The 27515-nt window shown below is 32.1% G+C and overlaps 3 protein-coding genes across 3 annotated transcripts in view; all 3 read left to right on the top strand.

Annotated features, from left to right (window-relative positions):
• The first annotated feature begins 7924 nt into the window (after nt 1-7924).
• On the top strand, nt 7925-9401 carry LOC127705820 (cysteine-rich, acidic integral membrane protein-like). Its single transcript, XM_052210175.1, has 2 exons — nt 7925-9278; nt 9388-9401. Exons 1-2 carry the CDS (start codon nt 7925-7927, stop codon nt 9399-9401), a joined length of 1368 nt encoding a protein of 455 aa, XP_052066135.1.
• An 11-nt stretch (nt 9402-9412) lies between these two features.
• LOC127706219 (zinc finger protein 883-like) overlaps nt 9413-27515 on the top strand; it is a 78674-nt gene continuing 60571 nt past the window's right edge. The window contains exon 1 of the mRNA XM_052210701.1: nt 9413-9701. Within this exon, the coding sequence (XP_052066661.1) occupies nt 9425-9701 (277 nt within the window). The 5' untranslated portion in view covers nt 9413-9424. The remainder of the gene's footprint in view (nt 9702-27515) is intronic.
• On the top strand, nt 20453-27380 carry LOC127706221 (microfibril-associated glycoprotein 4-like). Its single transcript, XM_052210702.1, has 6 exons — nt 20453-20616; nt 21197-21268; nt 21781-21908; nt 23669-23765; nt 25051-25215; nt 27081-27380. The coding sequence occupies exons 1-6, from the start codon at nt 20508-20510 to the stop codon at nt 27332-27334; spliced, it is 825 nt and encodes a 274-aa protein (XP_052066662.1). The 5' UTR covers nt 20453-20507; the 3' UTR covers nt 27335-27380.

Below are 27515 nucleotides of genomic sequence, written 5' to 3' on the forward strand. Positions count from 1 at the left end.
GGCCTTGTTTTCTCTTTGACACATTCCCTGTTTCCATTCTCCATTTTTTCGTTTTTAAAAATCAAACTAGAAATAACCAAGATTTTAAAATTTTCATTTTATATGCCCCTCACTTAGTGGCATTATTTTTTTTTCTGTCTGTGCGTCTGTTCGTTCGTCCGTCTGTCCTGCTTCAGATTAAAGTTTTTTGTTAAAGTTTTTGGTCAAGGTTTTTTTTTGATGAAGTCCAATCATATTGAAACTTAGTACAAATGTTCCCTATGATAAGATCTTTCTAATTTTATGCCAAATTAGAGTTTTGATCCAATTTCACAGTCCACTGAACATAGAAAATGATAGTGCGGGTAGGGCATCCGTGTACTATGGATATATATTCTTGTTTTGAAGTTAGTGTGTAAAACAAAATATTTCAGACAACAAATTGATTATTATTGATATCGATAACTAGAGGATTACATACATGCATGTGATAAACATAAGATAATATAGTCTGTCTATAAAGATCCTATGTTAAAAGTTTTAGCCATGAATAATCGAGTTTTTTATTTCCATTTTTTCACAATTTTTCTCTACAAATCACATTTTACACAAGAATTACAATTTTTTAAATACTTATTACTATAGGACTTCTTAAGATAAACATCAGATAGTATTCTCTATTTTCTGTTTAGATCCCAATTTGAAAGTTTTAACCATCAATAACCGAGATATTTTCATTTCCAGTTTTCCGGGTTTTCGGTCTTAAAACATATATTCAACCAAAAGTACCCAAATATTAATATTGATAACTAAAGGACTTCACAAATAAAACATAAAATAGTATGTTCTTTTTTCTATATAGATCAAATTTCAAAAATATTAACCATTAACAACGGAGATTTTCTACATGTCCAGTTTTCAGCGTTTTTCACTAAAAAATCACTCATTTTACCTCAAAATTACTTCAATATGAATAATAATAACTAGAGGACTACATAATACTCTATTAAGATAAACTTTCCTGTCTTCAACAAGCTTTATCCTCGATGATTGGAATTTCATTACCCTTACTCGAAACGGAAGAAAAAAATCACAACCTTGGAGCAAATATTATCCACTGTGAATGTAAATATTCTTTACTTATTTGCAAACAGTCTGATACATTTAATTGATGAATAGCTTCAGAAACATGGTCAATCTGTATATGTTTCATATTGTGACCCGATTCCGTAAAATAAGTAGACATGCTTGTAAGTTCGTGACCTTTGTCTTTGGCGGTGGCTTTTGCGCATGTGCAACAATATATAGGTCAGGCCTATTGTATTATGTATTTGAACATTACAGAATAAATTTGAGATCAAATAATAAATGAATATCTCGAAAAAAAGAGAAATTAGGACATACTAACTTTTTATTCTCCTTTCAAAGATTATTCTAATTTTTACTCGTGATTTCAATGGTCAATTCAAAAGTCCAGAATTAAACACTTTAAACACGTTAAAGATAACTATAACGATGTCACAATGTCATTAATGCATCAAATTATTTTTTCATACAATTTGCATTCAATGGCATAAGATTAAATTACATTTACGAGCCAATATTCGGCAGGTTTTGTTTTCATCAAAATATATCAAATCATTTTCTGATCTTAAAAAATCCACTCACATACAGACTTTAAAAAATACTACTCTTGGCCTTAAAAAAAGGAATAAGAGGCCACATAACCTAAAAATAGATGATGACTCATTGTTGAGATGTCAATAACATTGCTGAAAGGATTTTCCCAAGAATTCAACGAAATTCTAGGAGAGGAATAAAACAGTAGTAGTGGAAATAGACGTTTAAACAAATAATATGCTTGAACATACACAACTTTTCTTTTTCAAGCCGATATTAGTGAAAATGCATTGAAAAATATTCGGTTAAGTTTTTTGAAGAAGCACGTTGCCGATGATAAATACTTTTGCATGACGTCACGAATAAAGTGGAAATCCCCAAATGTCACGAACTTGCAAGCATAACGAACTTGCAATCATCGACGATAAGTCTAAAAATGTAACCATAAATAACAATTTTTCTTCTTTTCCAGCTTTCAGCATTTTTTCTCTTAAAACCACATATTTCACCCCAAAATAACCTTTTCCGCAAATTATATCAATGTATAGTTTTAGTATGTTGTTAGTACAAGTCTATATTATAATTTGCACTAAAATAACCTTGTGTTGCAATTAGTTGCAGGTTGAGCGATTTTAGAGCTAAATTGACTACGCTAATTAGAGTACTATCAGTGAGTCCGATTGGCAGGCTAGTGCCGACTATGGGACTTACTGATGGGTATTCTTTTGTTACATCTTTAATTTTAATCTATCAAGTTGGGATTCTGTGTTAATTGCAGATCTTTGAAATGCAGTATGAAATTCATTCACAAAGGCCCTGTTGGATAGCTGCTCGGTGCCTATAAAAATATGTTATATCGATAAGATAGTTATATTTGCTTTCTTGATGACATTAGTCGGATGTGCAGACCCCATTGATTGATTGATTGATTGATTGATTAATTGATTGGTTGATTGATTGACTGATTAAATTGCATATGCATATAGTACGACATAAGGTACGAATTAACATTTATGTGCTCCCACTCCCAAGAGGAAGATACAGAAAGAAGAAGAAGCTAACCACATAATCAGTTACTTACAAGTCCTTCCCCAGACACTATATCGTATATGTCCCTTTTAATAACAAAGAAATATCTGGGTAAACTGGTCAAGAACGCCTATGGTAAATGCCGGCATGTCTTACGGCCTTCTAAAGTAGAAATCCAATGGCTATTTCGAATGACTGGTCGTGATAGTTGTCACTAGTTTATTATAAGCGTATTTTTTTTAGATTTTGTTATACATCTCAGATCATCATCTGATCTACCCTGTGCAAAGTGATGAACAGGGTAAAACTTTCAACAATAGTTATAAACTCATCTTTTTTTCAATTGATGATTAACTGGTCAGGCTATGAATCATCACCAGGGGCTGTTAATTATGTGCTTTGGTATATCTTTTATTTTACAATGTTTTACAAAGTCTGTGTGTTGGGTTGGCATGGTGTCCTAAGCTTATTAAGGGGAAACATTAATTTCAACGCTATTTAAAAAGTATTCCCCCAACAATGTTAATTTAAAGACATGCCTCCCCTACAAAAGATGATTGATACCATAAAAGATATATCATTTATAAAACGTTGTTGTATTTTTTGTAAGACTTATAGGTTACTACATGTAAATTATATAACTAACATGTAGGTATATTTTTTGTTTCAATTGCCAATATATATAGAATAATGACATTTTTGTTTTTGATACTAACTTTTATATATTCAAGCTGATGAAGTTAGTATCAAAAAATAAAATTTATGCCATTATTCTTTTTATCAGCAATTCTTTACAAAAGTTTTTTGTTTGTTTAGCATGTTTAGAATAATAAAAAAATAAATTAGTTAGTAAAACAACTTTTACGGGTACAAAATGTGATAGCTGTTCGGTTGTATGAATAAAGTCACGTGCATTTCATTGATAAATTGACACTGATGGTTTGAACACGCGACGCTGCTGCACTGATAATTTCAATGGATATGTGACATGATCATTGCCTAGTATTTTGAGTATCAAGTTCTGTCCATAATCTTAATAGAAATTAGTCAGTCAGATCAAAGTAAAAATGTGCAAATTGCCGATAATAAGGAATATCTAGTCATAAACGAGTGCTACAATATAAAATCAAGTTGGTACATCAAAAAGTTACGCTAAAATATATATGATTGTTATAATGGAGAAAAATGCAGAACTGCAAACCTTCCCCCTTTATCAATGATTATGCGGGATATCCACCATGAGAGGTGTTGACCTGACCCTTATAAAACTCAATTATTTAATTAGACTAAATACTTAAGCAAAAATTAAGGCATTCAGAAAAAATTTGAATACATGTATACATATTCAAAACACAGATCTCCCCCCCCCCCCCTTGTCAAAGAGGTTTTGATCCACCCTGTATGTTATAAACTTTTAATTTTATTACAATGGATATGTTGTCACAGTAAAGATAAATCATAAAGATAAAGATATTTCTTAGTATTAAATCCATACAATAGGATTGTTTCTAAATACACAATGACGAGTAACATGAATAAACAATAAACAATACAAATATATATATGTATCATTGACAAAAAAACCCAAAAATCTAAGTTTGTTTGTTTATTTTTTCATTTTTCCTTAGATGCTAGACAACATGCCTCTCCTCAAATAAGCATAACAATTATTATATTTAGAAAGAAGAAATGCTGCTAACCTCTATTATGTATTTATTCATATACAAGAGGGTGTGCATGAGGGTTTACAGAATAGAGAATATTAAAATGGTAAAAAAATATAAAGAATAGAGAAAACTGGACCAAAAAAATAAGCAATAGAGAATAATCATGGTAATGAGGTGCTAAAATATAAAGAATTGAAAATAATGGGCAAAAAGTATAAAGAATAGAGAAAAATGGCCTAAAAAATTTAAGAATAAAGAAATGAAAGAACACCCCCCCTCCCATCATACAAACTAAATTTAAATTAACTAAAATAGAAAAGATATTCATATAAAACCGAACATGCGACCATGTATAATACACATATGTAAAATTGTAAATATTTGTTTCTGTAATTATACATTTCACTTTAAAGCGGCATTAGCTGTCAAATTCATGTTCACCAATTTGACTCAAATTCTCATATTTGATTTATAACAAGCTAAAACATATATAAAAATTACAAAAAGTCTAAAATAAACAATTAACAATGCATGGACTCGATAATATGTATCAACATTGCGTGTGTGTTTTTGTCTAGATGTCATCTAATTAACCATCGAGATGACCTACGAAGACTGCCAACGGTCATATAACCCGATAAAACATAAACTGATAGCGACCACTTGCAATTGAATTGTGTTAGGTCTGTTTGATTTCATATTGTAGGTTAAAAAGTATGTTTATCATCGTTTTTGCCTGTGTTAGAATAATTTTTTTGTGGATAGAATCAGTCAACCAAATAATTCATCCTTGTTTCACTTTCAATGTTGACATTCTTTTCCTTTTGATAGCTGAATACCTGTATAACCCATCTCCAGCTAAGGGGTTAAATTAAAGGTCACATGAATACGGATTTAAAGAGGTCGAATTATTCACTTGCAATTGAATAATTTATCAGCAATAATAGTTATCTTATATTGACAAAATTGAACTAAATTTGCTGCTAAAAGCAAATTAGTATTTTACTATATCACTTTCATTAATGATTGAACCAAAAAAAAAATCGATGTTTTATATTTTTGTATATCAAGTAGTAAATGCACATTTAATATGCCATTTACAATAATAATCAATATGTCAAAATTTTCACAAGAATATTATTTTTTTCATTACTCTTTTGAAATAAGATTAGGAACAATATTAGACTTTGAGAAATTTCATTATTCATAAAATTTTCATTCTTGAGCTATTGAGTTGTCAGTCAGGAGTAATACTTACACAAGTGTTTTTAATTTACTGGTGCAGGTAAATTATTTTGGAGGTAGAGTTATATCCCTTAGACCATGTAGACAGTAAGATTTTTTTAAACTTATTTAAGTAAAAGGTCTTATTTTTTTCTATTCTTGAATTTCTCTTGACTACATCAATTTGCTCTAACAGAGTGTTTAACTGTCTGTCATTAATAGTTGTCTTTACTATTCATAAAAGTCCATTGTAAATTTCATGGACAATGAAAATTTCATTTGTCTGTTCCCGTACGAAATAAGTAGTAGGATTCCACCTAGACACTAGTAGGAATGTAGTAGGAATCCACATAGAATCAAAGATTCTATATAGAAAGTAGGCGGACATGGAAAATGAACAAAATTCTGACTGGATTTTTTATTTTCTCCACTTGCAAAATCCTACCATCTAGCTGGAATTTTAAAAGTCTGTATGGATTTTTTTCTGTTTTGAAAATCTTAAATGGGAATTTGGACAGAAAATATGATAGGATTATTCATTTTCCTACTACAAGATTCCTACCAGAATTAATTTTATTCCTACTAGAAAATCTTTCTACATGGAATCTTTTTAATTATCTTAAACTGGATTCCTGTTTGCTAATGACACAAATTTTGCTGTGTTAAATGCAAACAAGTTCCAGTTCACTAATTCACAAGTTGGAGAGTAGAAATATGAAAAGTTGTGTTGCACCATATGCTGCAAGGGTTAAACAACTACAATATTGAAATATGGGAAAATATGGCCCATGTAAATTGAAGGTAAATTTTATACTTTTAAGATGAAATTTTTGATATGTTTGCCAATATATTTAGTAATCAGTTAATTCAACAATAGTGCATTATTTTACATATTAATTGTTCATAACTCTTTAACTTCATCTTAGAATCAACATTTTTGCCCATTTACATATATGTTTGGATATATCACAGCTTCCTCATACATTTCAAAAGTCAACTTTTTTTAAAATGAATATATTCCATGCATTTCCTTTGTTTTTTGTTGTTGAGATTCAAACTTAAATGATTGACCCAGTTGTGTATTTGTGAATATACACTTACATTTTGTATATTTTTAGATTCCTACTAGAAAATATTTTTTTCTATGTGGAATTTTGAAAAATTCCTGCCAGGTTTTCTAGTAGGAATTTTATTTTCCTACCAAATTATTCCTGCTAATTTAAATATTCCTGGTAGGAATATACAATATTCCTACTAAGAAAGTCCTGCTAATTTAAATATTTTGGCTATTTTCCGTGTGGATTCCTACTTCTGTCTGACTAGAATATCACTCTTTTCTGGTAGGAATTCAATGCAATATTCCTACTATATTCCGTGTACATTCTGTGTGGAATATTTCATACATTTTATCGTCAAAATACAACTAAGCCTCCAGAGAGCAATTTATGAAGGCCTTGTGCAGTTACTTAACATCGCTGCGCAATAGATTTGTTTTGCTTTGTGTTTGAGATAAAAGGTTGAACTGTACTTAAAAATTAATAAGCAAACCAGAAAAATTCTCTTAAACATTTTAGAGGGTCAAAAGCAGTCAAATTCATGATCATTGATTTTACTTATATTCTCAAATTTGATTCATAACATACATGACATATTAAAATGTATTTATCCAAATTACAAAAAGTCCAAAAGAAACATTTAACAGTGCATGGTCTCTGTTTATACTTCAGCATTTCATGCATATTTTAGTCTAACTGCCATCTAAGAAACCATTGAGTTGACCTACGAAGACTGCCTATGGTCATATGACCAAATATTAACATAGATATAAATAGACAAGCAGTGCAATGGTTAAATGATGATTTTCTAGGTCTGTTTGATTGCATGTCATAGATTAAAAATGTGTAAATAATTGCTTAACCTGTATACATGACATATGAATGATTTTTTTGTAAAGCCTATTCAGCCAAAAAAATTGGTTTTCCTGGTGGCTCCCTTGTATCACTTTTCAATGTCGATATTCTTTTCTTTTCAATAAGTTATAAAGCTAAGCACATGCATATTCCATCTCCTGAGAAGGGCCAAATTAAACGTTGCAAGAATATATGCAGAGACGGATTCAAATGAGGTTGAATTATTGACTTGCAAGCCAATGATACATAAGCGATGTATTTGAGCTTATGTTGACAAAAGTGACTGCAAATCATGCTAATATTGAAAAATTACACTTTGATAATGCTTGAAAAAAATTTAATTCTATTCTGTCTAAATAATAGTTTATTATATTAAGCCCCTTAAATCTGGTTGAATTGTAGCATTAATACATGTACATGTATCCATTAAGTGTTGCATTTCTGCACACTTCTGCACACTCTCAGTCACTGAAATTTGTGTGCATTTTTTGTGCTATGAAAAACAATAAAAGTTTATTGATTTCATATTTAGATTTGTCTATATCAGAAGTGGATGAAAAACATCCTAAATTTGATGAAGGTGGTAACCAGATGGATGATTGTCACAGTCAGACAGACATGAGACCACATTTAGATGGGAATCAGATGGATGATTGTCACAGTCAGACAGACATGAGACCACATTTAGATGGGAATCAGATGGATGATTGTCACAGTCAGACAGACATGAGACCACATTTAGATGGGAATCAGATGGATGATTGTCACAGTCAGACAGACATGAGACCACATTTAGATGGGAATCAGATGGATGATTGTCACAGTCAGACAGACATGAGACCACATCTAGATGGGAATCAGATGGATGATTGTCACAGTCAGACAGACATGATACCACATTTAGATGGGAATCAGATGGATGATTGTCACAGTCAGACAGACATAAGACCACATTTAGATGGGAATCAGATGGATGATTGTCACAGTCAGACAGACATGAGACCACATTTAGATGGGAATCAGATGGATGATTGTCACAGTCAGACAGACATAAGACCACATTTAGATGGGAATCAGATGGATGATTGTCACAGTCAAACAGACATGAGACCACATTTAGATGGTAGTCAGATGGATGATTGTCACAGTCAGACAGACATAAGACCACATTTAGATGGGAATCAGATGGATGATTGTCACAGTCAGACAGACATGAGACCACATTTAGATGGGAATCAGATGGATGATTGTCACAGTCAGACAGACATGAGACCACATTTAGATGGGAATCAGATGGATGATTGTCACAGTCAAACAGACATGAGACCACATTTAGATGGTAGTCAGATGGATGATTGTCACAGTCAGACAGACATGAGACCACATTTAGATGGGAATCAGATGGATGATTGTCACAGTCAAACAGACATGAGACCACATTTAGATGGTAGTCAGATGGATGATTGTCACAGTCAGACAGACATGAGACCACATTTAGATGGGAATCAGATGGATGATTGTCACAGTCAGACAGACATGAGACCACATTTAGATGGGAATCAGATGGATGATTGTCACAGTCAGACAGACATGAGACCACATCTAGATGGGAATCAGATGGATGATTGTAACAGTCAGACAGACATGAGACCACATTTAGATGGGAATCAGATGGATGATTGTCACAGTCAAACAGACATGAGACCACATTTAGATGGTAGTCAGATGGATGATTGTCACAGTCAGACAGACATAAGACCACATTTAGATGGGAATCAGATGGATGATTGTCACAGTCAGACAGACATGATACCACATTTAGATGGGAATCAGATGGATGATTGTCACAGTCAGACAGACATGAGACCACATTTAGATGGGAATCAGATGGATGATTGTCACAGTCAAACAGACATGAGACCACATTTAGATGGTAGTCAGATGGATGATTGTCACAGTCAGACAGACATAAGACCACATTTAGATGGGAATCAGATGGATGATTGTCACAGTCAGACAGACATGAGACCACATTTAGATGGGAATCAGATGGATGATTGTCACAGTCAGACAGACATGAGACCACATTTAGATGGGAATCTGATGGAAGATAGTGAAAGTCACACATGTATAGGAATATATCCAGGAGGCAACCAGATTCCTGATTGTCACAGTCACACACACACAGAAACACAAAAAGATGGTAGTCAGATGGATAATTGTAACAGTCAGACAGACACAAGTACACTTCCAGGTGCTAAACCTTGCATAGGTAAATTTTGTAGTAAGAACCTAAGCATGTTAAAGAAGACAGAACGTTAACCTATAGTTCTTCAAAAAAGTTGACAGTTAAAAATACTTTAAGTACATCATTTCATAGAAAAAGGAAATAGTGTTTGGTCTTTATGTTAGGATTAATGATATATAAATAATATTTTACCATAAATTATGTTAACATGGTTAATGTCCACTTTAAAACAATGTTTTGTAACATTTTGGTCATCATTACCTAAATGTAATCCATGAGCATGTCATGATGGGTGAGTGGCAACATTATCCCGTTATGTCACCCAAGTGGCTTTATGTATTTGTATTTTGAATAACCTGGTGGTACAGGTAAATCTACAGGAGGGAATCTAGAACAAAAATGAGAAACATGTACTAGGGGTGTCCTGGTGTCTAAAAATCTCAAAATATTACAGCTCAGATTGATTGAACATTGTTTGCTTAACATCCATTGGCAAATATTTCCTGCATATTGTGAAAAATTTAAACAGCTTTTGAGTTATGGAAATTTGTAAATCATTTATACACTCTGGCTTCCTCCACCAATAAAAACTGGCCACCACCAATTAAAACTGGCCACCACCGAATAACCAATAGTGTTTAAGTGGCGTTAAAACGCAAAAAATCAATCAATAAATCAGTTATAATTATTACATAACTATTTATTTGTGTCTATTACGTCAAGTTAGCGCTACCTTTTAAAAATACAATGATGGTGTCATTAAAAGGCTTGAAACTGGGTATTAACCACATAAAATCCGTGACATGCTATTTATTAGTCCAATTCCTACTCTCTATACAACAGATTGACAAAACTTCTTGAAAATAAGGTTTATATTTTGTGTACTTTGGTCAATTTCTTCAACATGTCTATCAATGAACAGTATTTTGGGCGACAAGTTTTATTACATCTTGATGGATGGATATTATTTCAGTATATGTCCGTTTCAAAAACAAATTGGTCATAAACTAACAACAATATGGAAATTGATAAACAAAGGAAAACGCAAGTATTTATTTAGAAAACAATGACAATTCTTTAAAAAGTTGCTATCATTTGAGCAGTAAAATCAGCAAACACCATGAGAATTAGAAATATGGCAGTTTACAAATACTAATAAGGAGAGACAAATAAAACATCTGGGGAACGCATAACAGTATAAATACAATTCATGCATTGATCAAACAACTTTTACTCATTAAAACTCCCCTAGACAGGAGTTGGCCTGGATCCTAATGTTGAAATGTTGATGGAAGTTGACCAAAGATTTACACCCCATGCCAATCTTCACTGTTGGCCCATGGCAATGACAAAATCCGCATGAGCCTGAGTGTATTGTGGAACATTTTTTTTAACACAATTTATCTTGCCATATCTGTAGTTGTGGATTGAATACTTTTCCACAATATGTAAACACAAAGCCATAAATGCATTATTAATTGTTAGGAATTTCATTACTCATAACCCAAATAATTCAGTCGTTATATTCCGATGATCTACGATTACTTCATTAACGCCTGAATTAATGCATAGACAATGAAAAATCTTCGATCGATTATGGAGAGGGACTGAATTATTCGGGTTACATTACTCATATCAATTCTAACTTGTATGGTAACAATATGAAGACAGATAACAATATTTAAATCTCTGCCATAAACAGTCTTGTCTTAGTTTTTTGTAGTTGTGATGATTCTCTCGTTCAGCAAATTCAGACTCTGTTTACTTATTCAAAATTTTCTATTTGTTTTTTATAGTTAATTCTAAAGAGTATTCTAAGATTGATTTACATGGTAAGGATCATCAAAATGGTGGCTCTCTGATGCAGCTTGATGAACACACACGTGAGTATTTCTTTGGCTAATCAACCTGAGCAAATATCAAGATTATTCCATATTGAAGGTCTTACTGTGACTTTGAAATGAAGGATGTATGCCCCCTTTGATTTGAAAATATATGATTTTTAGCATGAATTGTCCGAAAGTTGTTGTATCGCACCGCTTGGCAGTATACATAAAATTTACTGATATTATTCCCCCTTTAAAAAACCTGGATACCCCTGCTTTTAATTACTATATTCATCAATTATTGTCAAATCAAGGAAATATTTTTCTTTTAGGTTATTTTGAGCAATAACGCCTTTAAATTTTAAAGCAAAGATTTAAAAAAATGAGGCCTTAAAGAATTTGTGTGCTTAGGGCTTTTTCCTTCCTAAAAATTATAGGGTTGGTTAGTCAGAAAACTTTTAAATTTTGTATACAACATTTTTGTTGTTGTTGTTGTAATCTTGGAATTTTTTTAATTTTCTCTGAGCCTGATTCCTGTATTAAACCCTTTAATAGAACTCAACCGTTTGTAAATTGTCATAACACATTCAAGTTGTTTTATTAATTCTGTCATGTATTTTGATGAAATAAGTTTACTTAGCAGTAGCATCAACTTAAGTGTTGGTGAACAGTTTTTGAAGGAATGCTCATAAAAATGTTGGGAGTTGATCAGGAAACCCACAGGCACTTGTCTCAGAAAAAAAATTTCCTATATACCTTAATATAACAGTGTTATATTAAGGTATATCGGAATTTTTTTTTCTGAGACAAGTGCCTGTGAGGAAACCCCAAACACATACCTTTCTTTTGTGTCTACAGATTTTTTTTTTTTTTAATTTGTATTTTAGGTAAAGTTGCTGAAACATTGGTGATTAATAAATTTGGAAATTTGTTACCACAGACTGGAATCTCCCAAGCAAATATAGACAAACCATATAAATGTGATGTATGTGGTAAAGGGTTTGGCAAAAACGAATTCTTACAGAAACACACTAGAATTCATACCAGTACTAGAAGTTTTAAATGTGGTGTATGCGGAAAAGGATTTTATGAAAACAGTGACCTAGAGAATCACATCATAAAACATAACGGTGAAAAACCGTATAAGTGTAAAATATGTGGGAAAGCGTTTGTTCATTTTTGCCTTCTACAGAAACACATCAAAACACATAACGTTGAAAAAAGTTTTAAATGTGATCTATGTGGACGAGGGTTTGTTGAGAATAGTGACTTACAGAAACACATTAGAATACATACGGGTGAGAAACCATATAAATGTCACAGTGGTATTTCCAATAAAGATTTTAGCCGAAGTTGTGCTTTACAGACACACATGCGAATACATTCTGGAGAAAAACCATATAGATGTGTCAATTGCAATAAAGAGTTTAATGATAGTAGTAGTTTGCATGTTCATATGAGAACACATACTGGTGATAAACCTTACATATGTGAAATATGTAAAAAGGGGTTTAGCACTAGGAGCAATTTAAAAACTCATGAGAGATCACATACAGGGTTAAAACCAGTTCATTGTGAGATATGTGGTAAGGGGTTTACTCGTAAAACCGTCTTGGACAATCACATGAAATACATATAGGTAGAAAAGTGTTTACGTGTGATGTGTGTAAGAAGGAATATACTACAAACAGTACGATACAGAAACACATGAGAACACACACTGGTAATAAACCATATGAATGTGAAGTGTGTAAAAGGAGAGTCCAGGACAAAAGTGCTTTCAGTCAACATATGAGAACTCATACTGGTGAGAAGCCTCATAAATGTGAAGAATGTGGCAGAGGTTTTAGCTGTAGTAGTAATCTTCATGCTCATATGAGAACCCACACTGGTGAAAAACCTTATAAATGTGATTTATGCATCAAATGCTTCCGTTACAAATGCGTCTTACAGATTCACATTAGAACACATACAGGTGAAAAACCCTTTAAATGCAGTTTTTGTGGTTAAGGTTATAGTAGGACAGATGTTTTGTATGTACATATGAGAAATCACACTGGTGATCATGTACACATGAGAAGTCACACTGGCGATCAACCTTAAGAATGTGAATTTTGTGGAAAAGCTTTTGTAACAAAAGAAGTTATAGAACACATGTAAGAACACATACCGGTGATCATCCTTACAAATGTGATTCATGTGGTAAAGGGTTTTGTCAGAATGGTACTTTACAGAAACATATGCACTGACATAACATTGACAATTTACCTTCAGAACCAGTGTACATGGTTGAAGTTTGTAACAATCTTGTACAGAATGACATAAAACAAGAACCACTTGACATCTGTTAAGTGTATTGTGCAATATCCATTATGATTTGATTAAACACAATTGTAGGTCAATGTCAGAAAAAAATCAACTTTTTATATGAGGCATAGAGACTGAGAAAGTGTTATGTTTACTTAGCTCTTCAACAGTTTCCTGCTGAATAAAGTTGATGATATTTTTCTGACATTGATCAAAATTGATTTATAGTTTGCAGCTTAAAATGGCTACAATTTTAGGAATGAAAATGTTAAAACAAAAATAACACTTATTTTCCATCCCTAAACGAGCTCCGAATTTTGATAAAAAAAAATGATGTGACATAAAATTGACATTGCACAAAATATCCCTTTGTTGCTATATTTGGAAGATAAAACAATAGGAAGTGTTCTAGCTGCAGTATAAATAAATGTATATGATACAAATATCTGAATTGGCACTACAATGTATTTAACATGTTTAAGACTAAGGAGAAGTGGTATGATTGCATATGAGACAATTTTCGACATTATAGATCATAGGGTACTGCACTGGCCTTTGAACTGAACTAACGCCATACTTTAAAGTAATGATATGTGAATGACATGTTTCTGAAATAACCTTGAGAACTGTAATCATGGTATTGTGGTATATTTAAAAAGGAATGTTTCTGGAAAATAGTCCGTTATTAGTATTTTTTTCATGTTTTTGGATAATCAGTCTGTTATCAAGTAAATGATCAGATGTTGTACAGTTTGCAATTTTTTTATTGTTTGCAACATGTGCATTGTATTGTAATATATGTCTAAATGTGCATTGTATTGTAATATATGTCATGTAAATGAAACTAAATATTAATGTTAAGGATATCTGCTGCTAAAATTCAAAATGACAACATTCTTTTTTAATTGATAATCACAGATAGATAGTCATAGAAAAGAATTTTTGAAAATTTATCATATGGAACATGTACACAAATAAACATTGAACAAATGAGTTTTAAATTGATTCAAATAGATACGACTTGGATGGAGAGTTGTCTCATTGGCACTTATACCACATCTTCTTATTTCTACGAAATTCAATGTATTTGTACAAGCTAGAATTTGAAAAGTTGTAAAATAATACTGAGACATGTAGGGATAATGCCCTGTAACATGTAAATAAGTCCATGAGAATGTGATGGACATGTTGATCTGAATGAAGTCCTTCCTTTTTTTTATTTTTTAATTGTTTAGGTCATTTTTTTATATTCTTAAAATTTTTTGCTCATTAATCTCTTTTCTTTATGTTTTATAAGCACCCCATTATTCTCTATTCTTAATTGTTTGCCTTGTTTCCTGTATTCTTTGAATTTTCTACCTTTATTTCACACTTTTTGCCTTTTATTTTCTATTCTGTAAACCCCATTTAGACTTGAGACATGCCTAAGTAGATTGTTCCCCTGAAAAAAAGTGTCAATTTTAAATTTGTTGATTTTTTTGCCAGATTTTTGTTTAGTACAAGAGGGTAACATTAATGTTACTCTTGTATTTATCAATAAAAATGACATTTTGTCATGTAAATGTTGAATGTATATTATTGTATAAGGTTGCAAACATGCATATTTGGCATAACACTACCCTGTCAACACTGAAGTTGTGAGTTTGAACCCCGCAGGTGGCAGGTGCGTTAGACTCCAATCTTATGACTAGGAAAGTCAGTTATCTTCCGAATGTTTGTGTTTCTCTCTGGGCACACATGTATCCTCCGCCAATAAAAACAGACCCATTAAACATGTGTTAAAAGGCCAATAATGCTGAAAGTGGTGTTAAACAGCATGGTTTTTTCCTAAAAAAATATTCTGATCCCCTATTTGATGAAAAAAAATATTGTGGTCAGGCATTCTGAATCCAGATTTTCCCCATACCTTATAGTGTTAAATTTTGAAAAAAATAGTTTGATTGATAGCGTGGAAAAACTAAAAAAAATGTTTGCACTTTGTGGGAAAAAAAATTCCTGCCTCAGGCAAAAAAACATACCCCCCCCCCTTGAAATTAAATGGTTGCTCCCTAAGCAATAGCTCAAATGTATTTGGTGTCTAAATAAGTTGTAAGGTGTATATGTCTGTCGGAAAGATTTATCTGACCATGACCTCATTCTCATAGATCTTTTAAAATGTCAAGTTTATGAGAAACTTTTAGTAAAACCTTTATCTTTAAGACTTCCAACATAAAATCAATGGTCAGTAAAGCAGGTAAGACATTTCAGCATGTGCACTCTTGTGTTTATATATATATATACATATATATATTGACGTGACGCTTGACTTTTTAATTATTAACATTTAAAAGAAGAAAATCTAGTTAGGGCACTTCTTTCCTTCAGCCCAGTGTAGCCACAGGACACATTCGAACTACTACCATCTGTTGATGTCAATCTTGTATGTTTGATACTTTTCTTTCTTGTGACAAATTTTAAAAAAAGTTGTGAAAGCAGGACCTAGCCATACGGGTACCAACAGAACAAGGGGTGCACGTGCGTGATTTCATAATTTAAAAAAAGACGGAGACCAAAATGGACAGTTGTGTTGGTGTTGCTCGCTAGGAAATAAAATAAAACTAACTTAAAAGTAAGTTTACATTTTTCAATTCATTTTTAGCTCATCTGGCCCTTAGTGCCAGTGTTAGCTTTTGCCATCATTTGGGCATGGCGTCCGTTGTGTGTTGTCGTAGTCGTCTGTTGTCGTCATCGTCTGTAAACTTTTACAAAGATCATCTCCTCTGAAACAACTTTGCTAAATTTAACCAAACTTTGCCACGATCATCAATGGGGTATCTCGTTAAAAAATATGTCCGATGACAAACAATTATTTTTTTTCACTTTGCCTATTATCTCGAAAATTATAAAGATAGACAGAAACTTTAAATAGCAAAAATGATCAACAAGACAAGGTCTAAAAATTAGTCAACATGATCGAAATCGTCAGTCAACACCTGACTGAAGTTATTGCCCTTCAATGATGATTTTTACCAATTTTTGAAATTTTGCCTATTAATATCTTGAAAACTATAATAGATTGATAAAAAGTTTTAGTAGCAAAAAATTATCAGCAAGACGAGATCTACAAATAAGTCAGCATGACCGAAATCGTTAGTCGACTCCTTATTGAAGCAAGGGTTTGCATAGTATTACTACATGTATACAAATCCTTGATTGAAGTAATTGCCCTTCACGTAGAGTTATTTCCAATTTTGTCTTTTTTGTCAATTATCTGTAAAATATAATGATAGACAGAAACTTTAAATAACAAAAATGATCAGCAAGACCAGATTTTCAATAAAGTCAACCATAATCGCTAGTCTCCTCCTTATTGAAGTTATTGCCCTTTAATGACTATTTTTCCCAATTTTTGTCATCTTTTGCCTATTATCTTGAAAACTAAAATTGATAGATAGAAACTTTAAATAGCAAAAATGATCAGCAAGATAAGATCTACAAATAAAGCATCATGGCCGAAATTTCCAGTCGACTCATATTTGGAGTTATTGCTTTTTAATATAATTTTCACCATTAATTTGCGTTATTTGCTTATTATGAATTTATCTGGAAAATATTAAGATTACATAGAAACTTTACAAAAGGAAAAATGATCAGCAGGATAAGATCTATAAACACGTCAACGTGACTGAAATTGTCAGTTAATTGTTGATAGAGTAATTCCCTTTAAAAGATTATTTTTACTAAAAAGTGACCAAGATACAGGTGAGAGACACAGGCTCTTTAGAGCCTCTAGCTTTATGTGAAACAGTTGGTTTTCTTGACTGACATGTGTGTTTTATCAAGTCAAAATAGCTGCCTTTCAAACGTGAATTTTGAGTCTACTTCGACCTTCAAAAGTTCTAAATTTTCCTATAAGAATCTTATTAATTCTATCATGCCAACCTCTGTGCTTGTATTAATATGAGTAGGCATTATATTTGTCAACATTTTACAGCTCGCTAAAGCTCTGTATAAAGATAATGATAATTATAATGCCTACCCTTGTTTATATGAACAAAGAGAATGGCACGAAATAATTATTTCGTAAGCAAACCCCATTCCGTATTGTAAGCTTTATAAGAGACCTAGAAATGACAAAATGTGAAAAAAATTCCAAGGAGAAAACCAACGGCCTGACTTATGATAAGAAAACCAACAATAATTACAGAAAGCAACCACTAAATAATAGGCTAATGATTTGGGAGAGGCAGATACAGAATATTGCGGGATTAAACATCTTTGTTAGATCAAGTCCTCCCCTATCATGCCATGCATATTTAACTCACAATTTAATAGTCCAAAGAAAGACAATCGCATGAAATAAGAGATAATTTTGACACAACTGGCAATATCAATTGTTGCTAACATTTCGGAGAAGCTGCGCAAATCAATTTAAAGGTAAATTAAACCTGGTTTAAAAGGCCGCGAATTGAACCGACGAATCCCAATGCTTGAGATGAGCTTGCTTCAGTTAGAATTCAAATATGATTGAATATTATCTTTAAACTTTAACGGACTCGGGTCCTTTTTTTTCGTTTTTCGTCATTTAAAAAAGAAAAATAAGGTAATTAAAAATTAAACCTGGTTTTATAGCTATCTAAACCTCTCACTTGTATGACAGTCGTATTGAATTCCATTATATTACAACAATATGTGAGCAAAACAAACAGACATAATAGGTAAAAACGTTAACAATTGGGATATAGCAGTCAACATTGTAATATAATCTTAATCACTATAAAAAATAATAACTGTTTCAACAAAGAAAAACAAAATGGCATATAGACAAAGTACATAATTAAGCAAAAATGAAAAACAAGAAATACAAAATTGACCATAGCACATTAACACAATGGCGGGATGTATAAGTACCGAACCACGTCATAAGTATATATTAACTAAAAATGGACGAAACATTAAAGGTTAAATATATACAAGGACAAATAAGAAGAACACTACAACACGTAAGTAAGATGACAAACAACGCCAGTACCTGAAACTATATACATGTATCAAGACCATCATGTATTATTTGAATTTCTGAATGAAAATTTCCAATGTCAGAATCAAAATGCCTAATATTGTAAAAATGTATCAATACCTTTGTCAAACCTTCATGGAATTTTAGGAAATTTGGACAAAGGCTTGTTTATGACCAAAAGACAGTATCCAGGGCAAAATGTTGAACATATTCATTTTCAATTTTCCGTATTCTACTGATAAATGGACTTAGTTTTGTATAAATTTGACAAATTGATACAGTCTGTGGTTAAAGTTTGTTGCACATCAATTACTTAATCAAACCTTCATAGAATTTTATGTAACTTTGGCAGAATCTTTTTTATGATTAAGAGATAATGTCTCAAGCAAACTTTTGAAAATGTATTTTTTTCATTTTCATTTTTTTTCTGATAGGTTGACTTAGTTATTACAGTTTACATTTACAGACAGTCTGGGATTAAACCTTTTCGACATGATAAATTTGTAAAACTTCATGGATTGTTTATTAATCTAGGCTCAGCTATAAAACCCGGTTTAATCCACCATTTTCAATATAAGGAAATGCCTGTACTAAGTCAGAAATATGACAGTTGTTTTCCATTCGTTAGATGTGTTTGGGCTTTTGATTTTGCCATTTTATGAAGGACTTTCCGTTTTGAATTTCCTTTGGAGTTCGGTATTTTTGTCACTAGTATTTTAATTTTTGGACAGAACCTAATCAATAGCATCTAAAGAAAAAGTTAGATTTTATTTTTAAAAATCTGTATTTTACTGATAAATGGACTCACTTTTTAGCTCACCGGGGCCCGAAGGGCCCAATGTCAGCTTATGCCATCACTTGGCGTCCGTCGTCGTCCGTCGTCTGTCGTTAACTATTTCAAAAATCTTCTCCTCTGAAACTACTGGGCCAAATACCTTCAAACTTTAACTAAATGTTCCTTAGGGTATCTAGTTTATAAATAGTATCCGAAGTTTTGATCCATCGACAAACATGGCCGCCATGGCTAAAAATAGAACATAGGGGTCAAATGCAGTTTTTGGCTTATATCTCAAAAACTAAAGCTTTTAGAGCAAATCTGACAGTGGTAAAATTGTTCAATTGGTCAAGATCTATCAGCTCTGAAATTTTCAGACAAATCGAACAACCCATTGTTGGGTTGCTGCCACCGAATTGGTAGTTTTAACAAAATTTTGCAGTTTTTTGTTATTATTTTGAATATTACTATAGATATATGTAAACTGTAAGCAGCAATAATGTTCAGCAAAGTAAGATCTACAAAAAAGTTAATATGACCCCTTAAGGAGTTATTGCCCTTTAAAGACAATTTTACACAATTTGTTCATCAAGTTTGCTAACATTTAAAAATCTTCTCCTCTGAAACACAGGTGAGCGATTCAGGCTCTTGAGAGCCTCTTGTTAAGTCAACATTACACTTTTAGACTGACAGCAGCAATAAAGAGCGAGACACAGGGTTCCACGGAACCTTTTCTCAAATTTTTATTATCTAAATCCCGACAATATGATTGTATATATAATTAAAGATGATCTTTCAATCATGTAATTGGAAAACCGGTAAATTTCATTGTCGGAAATCATGTTTTCCGATTATGTTGTATACATAATCTACGCATTTTCAAATCTGCGTATAAATGCTACGTGTTAAGAAAAGGCTATCATATGAATGAACCGAGAATTCGAACTCAGACCAAAATGGTCCTGATGAAAAAAATATACATATGTGTCTTCCTTGTTTCGTTTTTGGTTGGTGAAACTACTCAAGAACCTGGTAAGTAATTATTACATAACAAGTCTATACTTTGTAGGCATCTAATAAGGAAATGATAATTTCAAAATTCAGAAATATAGCACGGTTGGTACTTGACGAGAAAAAATATTGAACAGGCAAATTATGTATTGTTAGATAGAGTGAATAACATGTTCGTTACATGTATTGCTTTGAGAGACGTTACTTGCAACCTGTATGACTTTATGTAATGCATTGTATGCGTGACAAATGAAGAATAAATATCTTTACGTCCAAACCTGCGTTTTCGACAGCGACACAACAACACGTACAACATATATAATAACGAATAAAATAGCAGTTACTACGGGCCCAACTCATCAGGTCGGTACTGTAATTGTGTTAGCCAATTTTCTCCATTTTTAATTATATCTGATTAATTATTCCCTAATCTTTCTATTCTAAACCCTACTTCACTCTATTCTTGATTATGTTCACCCATTTTTTCTCTATTCTTTGTTCTTCTTTCCCATTATTTCTATTGTGTAAACACAATCCAGATCCTCATAATGTAAGTCTAGGTAAATTCAAATATAGATTCACATAAGGTTTTTATTTTTAGGGATATGTTTTTATGGAGAAGAAGCATGGACACAGGCAAAGGATTATTTCACACAACCATCAACTTGCCATGGTAATAATATTTATTAACTATGGATCACAAGGATTGTTCCCCTTAAAGGTCTATTTGTATTTCTAAAGTATGTTTCACTATAGAACAGATACAGGGGAATTTGATGTTTAAATGGAATCTTCTTTTGTTGTTTATTTTCTAACTAAAATAACGAATAAACAGTGCACCAATCATAGCTAGCTATATATTGTGCTAATTGTTGGCATTTAGAATGGGTTTTGGACTCCGTCATTCCTAATAGGGGTTGTGGTATACATGTAGAACATTTTTCGTCCAAAGCCAACAATATTAAAGATTAAATTAAAAATTAAAATGTGTGGCATGATTTATATCATTTCTTTCACTAGTATTTTTTCTGAACAATGCTATTGATGATTTCATATTTTATCTAATTTAAAAAATTATAATTGATTTAATACATAAAGATAGCAGTGCATACTTTAAGCTTCAATAAAAAATGTAAGGTACAATTTTTCTATCAATTTTTTTTTCTTTATTTTATCTCCCTTTAGAAGGAAGACCTATTGACTGTAATGATATTCCTGGCAAATGTCCAAGTGGAGTATATAAGGTGTTTCCAAAGCAAACACAAGGAATTGATGTTTATTGTGAAATGAATTTAGACGAAGGACACTGGACGGTGAGTTAGATTTAAAAAAAATGACAAAATAAAAAGCATTTCACAACAGATCCTTTTAATGTTATAATAAAATAACTAATGAATTTGATAGTTCCAAATATTTAGTTTTCCCATTCCCCTCACTCAAAAAAATATATAGCATTTGACATTTGGTTTTTCCCAGAACACTAGGCTTTTATGTGTAAAATGCACAGATCACGATCATGATAATCGTAGATTAATTTATTTTCATGGTCTCAGAAATCTCTTATCCTCTTTTTTTTTAGCTATTTATTTTGGTCATTTGTCATTTTTTGTTAAACAAAAAAAAGTATCACACTTCCGGAAAAGATGTATCGAGCTTTGTTTACCTTAAAATTGTCTGAAAACAGACTGGTTATAAATGGACTAAGAGAACAAAAAAAAAAAACCCAAACCCACAAGTCAACGAAAAACAGAGAAGTCAAAGGCCTAAAGGAAATACAAAGAAAGAAACACCTTCAACAGTACACCTGAACAAATTCTTCTTTCAAAAAATAAAGATTGAACGGCACCAGGGAAAACTCAAAATGGTCTGCAGTTACTGTTTCAAAAAATTTTCAATGATATCATACTCTGATCAAATATAAAATAATACTCTTCTTCATTGACTTTGAGGCAATAAACTTGCTACTGTCCGAATAGCCAGTAAGTAAGTTTTAATATCATAAAGTACGAGAAAATGCCTGCTTCCATTAAGTATTTTTTTAAACTATAAACTGGTTAATAGTCTTTTTATGGGACAGTGTTTGCTTCCAGTATATATTTCATACCCAGTTGATAGACAAGTTCGTGAAAATAGTAAAGGAGAATGTTCGGTAAGGGTCATATTTGGCCCCGAATATAAAGTTCAATGTTACTGATTTATACAATAAAATGATGCTTTAAGTTGACTTAAAGACATGCGAGAAAGTTATATAGAACTATTTCTGTCAAAGTTTTATTCTAAAGCGTTGGTTTTTACATCCCAATAAGGTCAAAATAAAGGATTTTGGCGAAATCTGATAAAATCGGCTGGATTTCAGCCAGAACCAGGAAACACAGAGCGCAGGCGTCGACAAACTAAACATTCAAGTTAGGCCTGTAAAATGTCATTACAATCATTATTTTCATAGATCTTTTTTTGTCGACGTATGCGCTCTATGTTTCCTGTCCAATAATCAATTGAAATTTACCCATTTTTATTGATTTTTCATGGAAAATCAAAATGAGGACTATTTGTGACGTCATGAATAAAATGCAGGAACGTAAATTTTCAACAAAAAGACTTATTCCTATCTAGTCACTGTATTAGCTATGATTCATTGTGATATTTGTCAATAAATCCTAATTCGAAATTTAAGCTAAAAAAGGGGTCCATTTCAGGGCCTTATCGAACCTACTCCTTTATTCATCTATAATTCAATAAAACAATCATATACTGAGGTATAATAACTACAGCTAAAAAATTGCAAATTGAACATCGAAAATTGAAAGACAAAATACTACGGTTGTGTAAACAACTAACGGTATCCTGCTAATTTTGTATTGTTAGAAATGTAATTTAGTGACAATATTCAAACGTTTCGCATGAGTCTTTCGATTGTTACTACATTTCAGAGAACAAGACGTATTTTGATATTGACATGATATAAGTTTTCACATATTCTTACTGAGAAATGTAAACCTTTGGTTACCGAACCTCTTCCGAAATTTTGTATTGCACTGCTCCTCGTATTAAATTGTCATATATCTTTTTTCAGGTTTTTCAAAGACGAGAAAATGGCTATGTTGACTTTTACCGCGGATGGAATGACTACAAATCAGGATTTGGGAACCCGAAGAATGAGTTTTGGCTCGGTTAGTTTGCATATGATTTAAATGCATTTTACCATTAACATAACCACCAGTCAAAAGTTAAATCAATTGTCTTTTTTTTTCAAATCAGGTCATTTTTTAGTTTGCGTACATTGATTGAATAATACACCTAGTCTTTACCAAACTACAGTCGGGAATATCCTTTGGAATATTACCGACTTTTGAATCCGGAGTTTATATTTTTTCGACAGGTTACCTACTCTGTGGAAGAACATCCTGGTGCTGGTCAAGTAAATGAATAAAATTAAGCTTTCACTCGGTACAATTTATGGGGAAAATTAACTGCTTTACATTTTCACGAAAACTGCTTTATATATATACATTTGATCACGAAATCAAAATACTTTAAGCAATTAATATATAAAATGTTTCATTGAAGTGCATAGGGTCATGATTTAATCTTCAATTTAATGAAATTTTGAACTTTGTTGCATTATAAACAGCTACGCCACGAGCGCATGATACGCCCGTCGTCTTGTGTGTGACGTTTTATGCAATAATCATAAATCGTTTCTGATATACGGCGCGACATGTGAAAACCCCCCTTTTTTATAAAAAAAGTATACAGATCCCGCTGTTTTAGTTACAAAGCCCCGTTACTCAGGAAGTTTTAATCTTATCTTCGCCAAAAAGTATACAGATCGTTTGACCATCTTAAGAAACAACTATGAAAAGTTTCACGGATAAGACGTTCTCAAGTTACGGTACGACATGTGGACGCCGGACAGACGGACAGATGGACGCCGGACATTTGTATACCATAATACGTCCCTTCAAAGTTTTATTTTGACGGGCGTATAAAAACAAACATTAGGTCATGGTGGTCTCTTACTTGTGTGCTCACCTCCTGTGGGAGAGGTGTAGGTTTTATTTCAGACAAGGTGAAACCAATTACTGTAAAATTGACATTTGCGCTATGTTCACAGCATCTGGGAATTAAGGTATAATAGCAAATTTTTACTGATCGGCTAGGATTCAGACAATCATGTGTCATTGTAGGGTGTGACATGTCTATCCGAGGAAAATAGAATATTCCATGCAACGGAAGGTAAAAAATTACGGCAATTACGGCAAGGTTTGAACTATAATGCATGGACATGTACGTCAATTTTACGGAAATTTTTGGAGTACTTTTTTGGAGAAGATGTTACTAAGTTGTCAAATTTGTGTCTGATCCAATATATTTGTCATTTTGAACACAACAATACCGATATATTTAAACTAATCATCCCATATCTTTTTATATTTTATTTTGTGTTATTTTTAGGCAACGAAAATTTGCACTCTCTAACATCACAACACAACTATGAAATGAGGATCGATTTAATCGATTTCGATGGAAACGCGGCATTTGCAAAATATAAAGTTTTTGCAATTGGAGATGAGAGTTCGAAGTTCAAACTAACCGTAAATGGATATCATGGCACTGCAGGTACAAATTTGATCATATTTCATGTTTAAGGTATTTTGATATTCTTAGTTTTTTTAGTTGTATGGGTTCACTGTACTTAAACTCGATTTGATGAATACGAAACGTGAATAACTTTATTTATTAATAGAATGTCGATTTTTTTATTAAAGTTTTACTTCATGGTTCTTAATTAAAGTAAAACAAATAGCTTGGGATTAAAAAAAACCCAACAGTTAATTATATGGGCGCATGGCATTCAGTGCGCCATTTTTTACAAAATCCAATCTGTCATTTGCGCCACAAGGTTATATTTCATTTGCACCAAAAAATAAAACTACATTTGCGCAATTTTACAGGTGATATAGCGAAAAAGTTTAAAATATTCATTGCTTCATCGTGAATAAGATTTTTTTTTAAGTATTCCACCAAGTACGTAACTATGCAAGTTTAAACTCAATTTCTAATATTGAACTGAGAGTCACTTAATGATAACATGTTTTATGTGTCAAGATAGACATTATCAATTCTGAGACAAACAAGCCGTTATTTTTTCAATTGGATTGTTTCATATTTTTCATTTCGGGGATGTTTATATCCGACTATATGGTATGGCTTTTTTCTCATTTTTGAATGCCTACAATTGCTTTCATCCACTTCATTAATTTTGGTGAATAGTTGTTTTATTGGCAATTAAACCACATTTGGTTATTTTTATGTAGAGAAAATAAGTCTGTATTTTTTATGACCACACATATAGGTTATCCAGTGTACATGAGTACGTCCGAGCCGTTGCTAAAAAGTCTTGTTTCAGAACGAACTTTTGGTTTTACTCCAGTGTATAGCGCTTACTTTTAGGTTTTATGATCTCTTTAATTTATAACAGAACTGTGTTTTAACATTATCATGAAAAGTCTCTTATTATAACGTATCAGTATATATATATATATATATATATATAGTGCTTTCATTATAGTTAGTAATACGATGATTTCAGAGGAATATGTTTTATTATGTAATCAAATAATGTGTTTTAAAGTTATTATTAAAAGTCTCTTTTGAATAAAACTAGTTCTTATACTATTTACCTGTATTATTGGCGCAAATGAAATGTTTTATTTTGGCGCAAATGAAAAATGGTTTGTGGCGCAAATGAAAGATTAGTTTGGCGCAAATGAAATGCAAAGCACTGAATTATGTAACAAGGTGGGTACTGACATATCTTCCTAAAGAATTTATACCTTGATTAACTATTATTATAAGAATACTGAATAGAAAATCAAATATCAAAATTGAGCAATACAAACCCTAACAAAACGGGTTTTTCAACCAGCTTCTAGCTGTATAAGCAACTGATATTGATTGATAAAAGATATGCATGATACCGTTATATTGTTGTTCTGTTACTACTCGTTCTATTCTGATTAAAGTAATCGACCTACCTAATAAATTGGTATGTACTGATTAACTGTGAAGGCTGATGTTCCAGAAAACCAACAAAAAATCGTATAAACATTAACAAAAACCGACTACTAAGCACTTCAATGAAACGGAGTTTATATGAAATATCATACATTTATTGTACATTTGGCTCTTTTAATGTTCTTCTAAAAATAAGAGCAAAAAGATAGTAACCGTATAAACAAAACGATTATCAGCAAATACTGCGCTTTTCCTTGCTTCAATTTGTTTTTTCTATATCTTATTATCGTGTTTACGGAACATCCGCACTCTATGCATGATTCTAATCATACATACTTCTTGGAGACAGAAAGCTGTAAAGTTCAGGAGATGCTTGTAGCATTAGTACAATAAACTTGATAACGTTAATCATGATTCGTAAGAATACTTATATGGTTCAATTCTTGATAGAATATTTGTATTTTCAGGTAACAGCATGGAATACCACAGCGGCCATGGTTTCTCAACAAAGGATAGCGATAACGATAACCATTCTAGTCACTGTGCTTTAGTGTATTCTGGAGCCTGGTGGTTTAATGCCTGTGTAAAAGCTGATCTAAATGGTCAGTATTTTCTGAAGACACCAGACTCCGCCCATCGAGGTGTTTACTGGCGTGCCTGGAAAGGATCAAACTATTCTTTGAAAGGCTCATTGATGATGATACGTAGAGTGTCAATTTAGAATTCACACATTATAAGAATTTTGAATAAATTATTAGTATTGTGTATTTCCCCCTCTTTATATCACTTTCACAAAGCAGTAGTGAGTCAAGTGGACTAAGACTTGAAATTATTTTTTTTTTATTTCTTTTCTTGTGTCGTTTTATAAATACAGTAAGAGAGTGTTTTAACTTATGATTGTG

The sequence above is a fragment of the Mytilus californianus genome, unplaced genomic scaffold (assembly GCF_021869535.1).
Source record: "Mytilus californianus isolate M0D057914Y unplaced genomic scaffold, xbMytCali1.0.p SCAF_6, whole genome shotgun sequence".
NCBI lineage: Eukaryota > Metazoa > Mollusca > Bivalvia > Mytilida > Mytilidae > Mytilus > Mytilus californianus.

Coding starts and splice junctions, on each gene's coding strand:
- LOC127705820 (XM_052210175.1), top strand. CDS start 7,925: ATGAAAAACAATAAAAGTTTATTGATTTCATATTTAGATTTGTCTATA.
- LOC127706221 (XM_052210702.1), top strand. CDS start 20,508: ATGAATGAACCGAGAATTCGAACTCAGACCAAAATGGTCCTGATGAAA. Junction 20,617..21,196: donor TGAAACTACTCAAGAACCTG/GTAAGTAATTAT, acceptor TTTTATTTTTAG/GGATATGTTTTTATGGAGAA. Junction 21,269..21,780: donor ACAACCATCAACTTGCCATG/GTAATAATATTT, acceptor ATCTCCCTTTAG/AAGGAAGACCTATTGACTGT.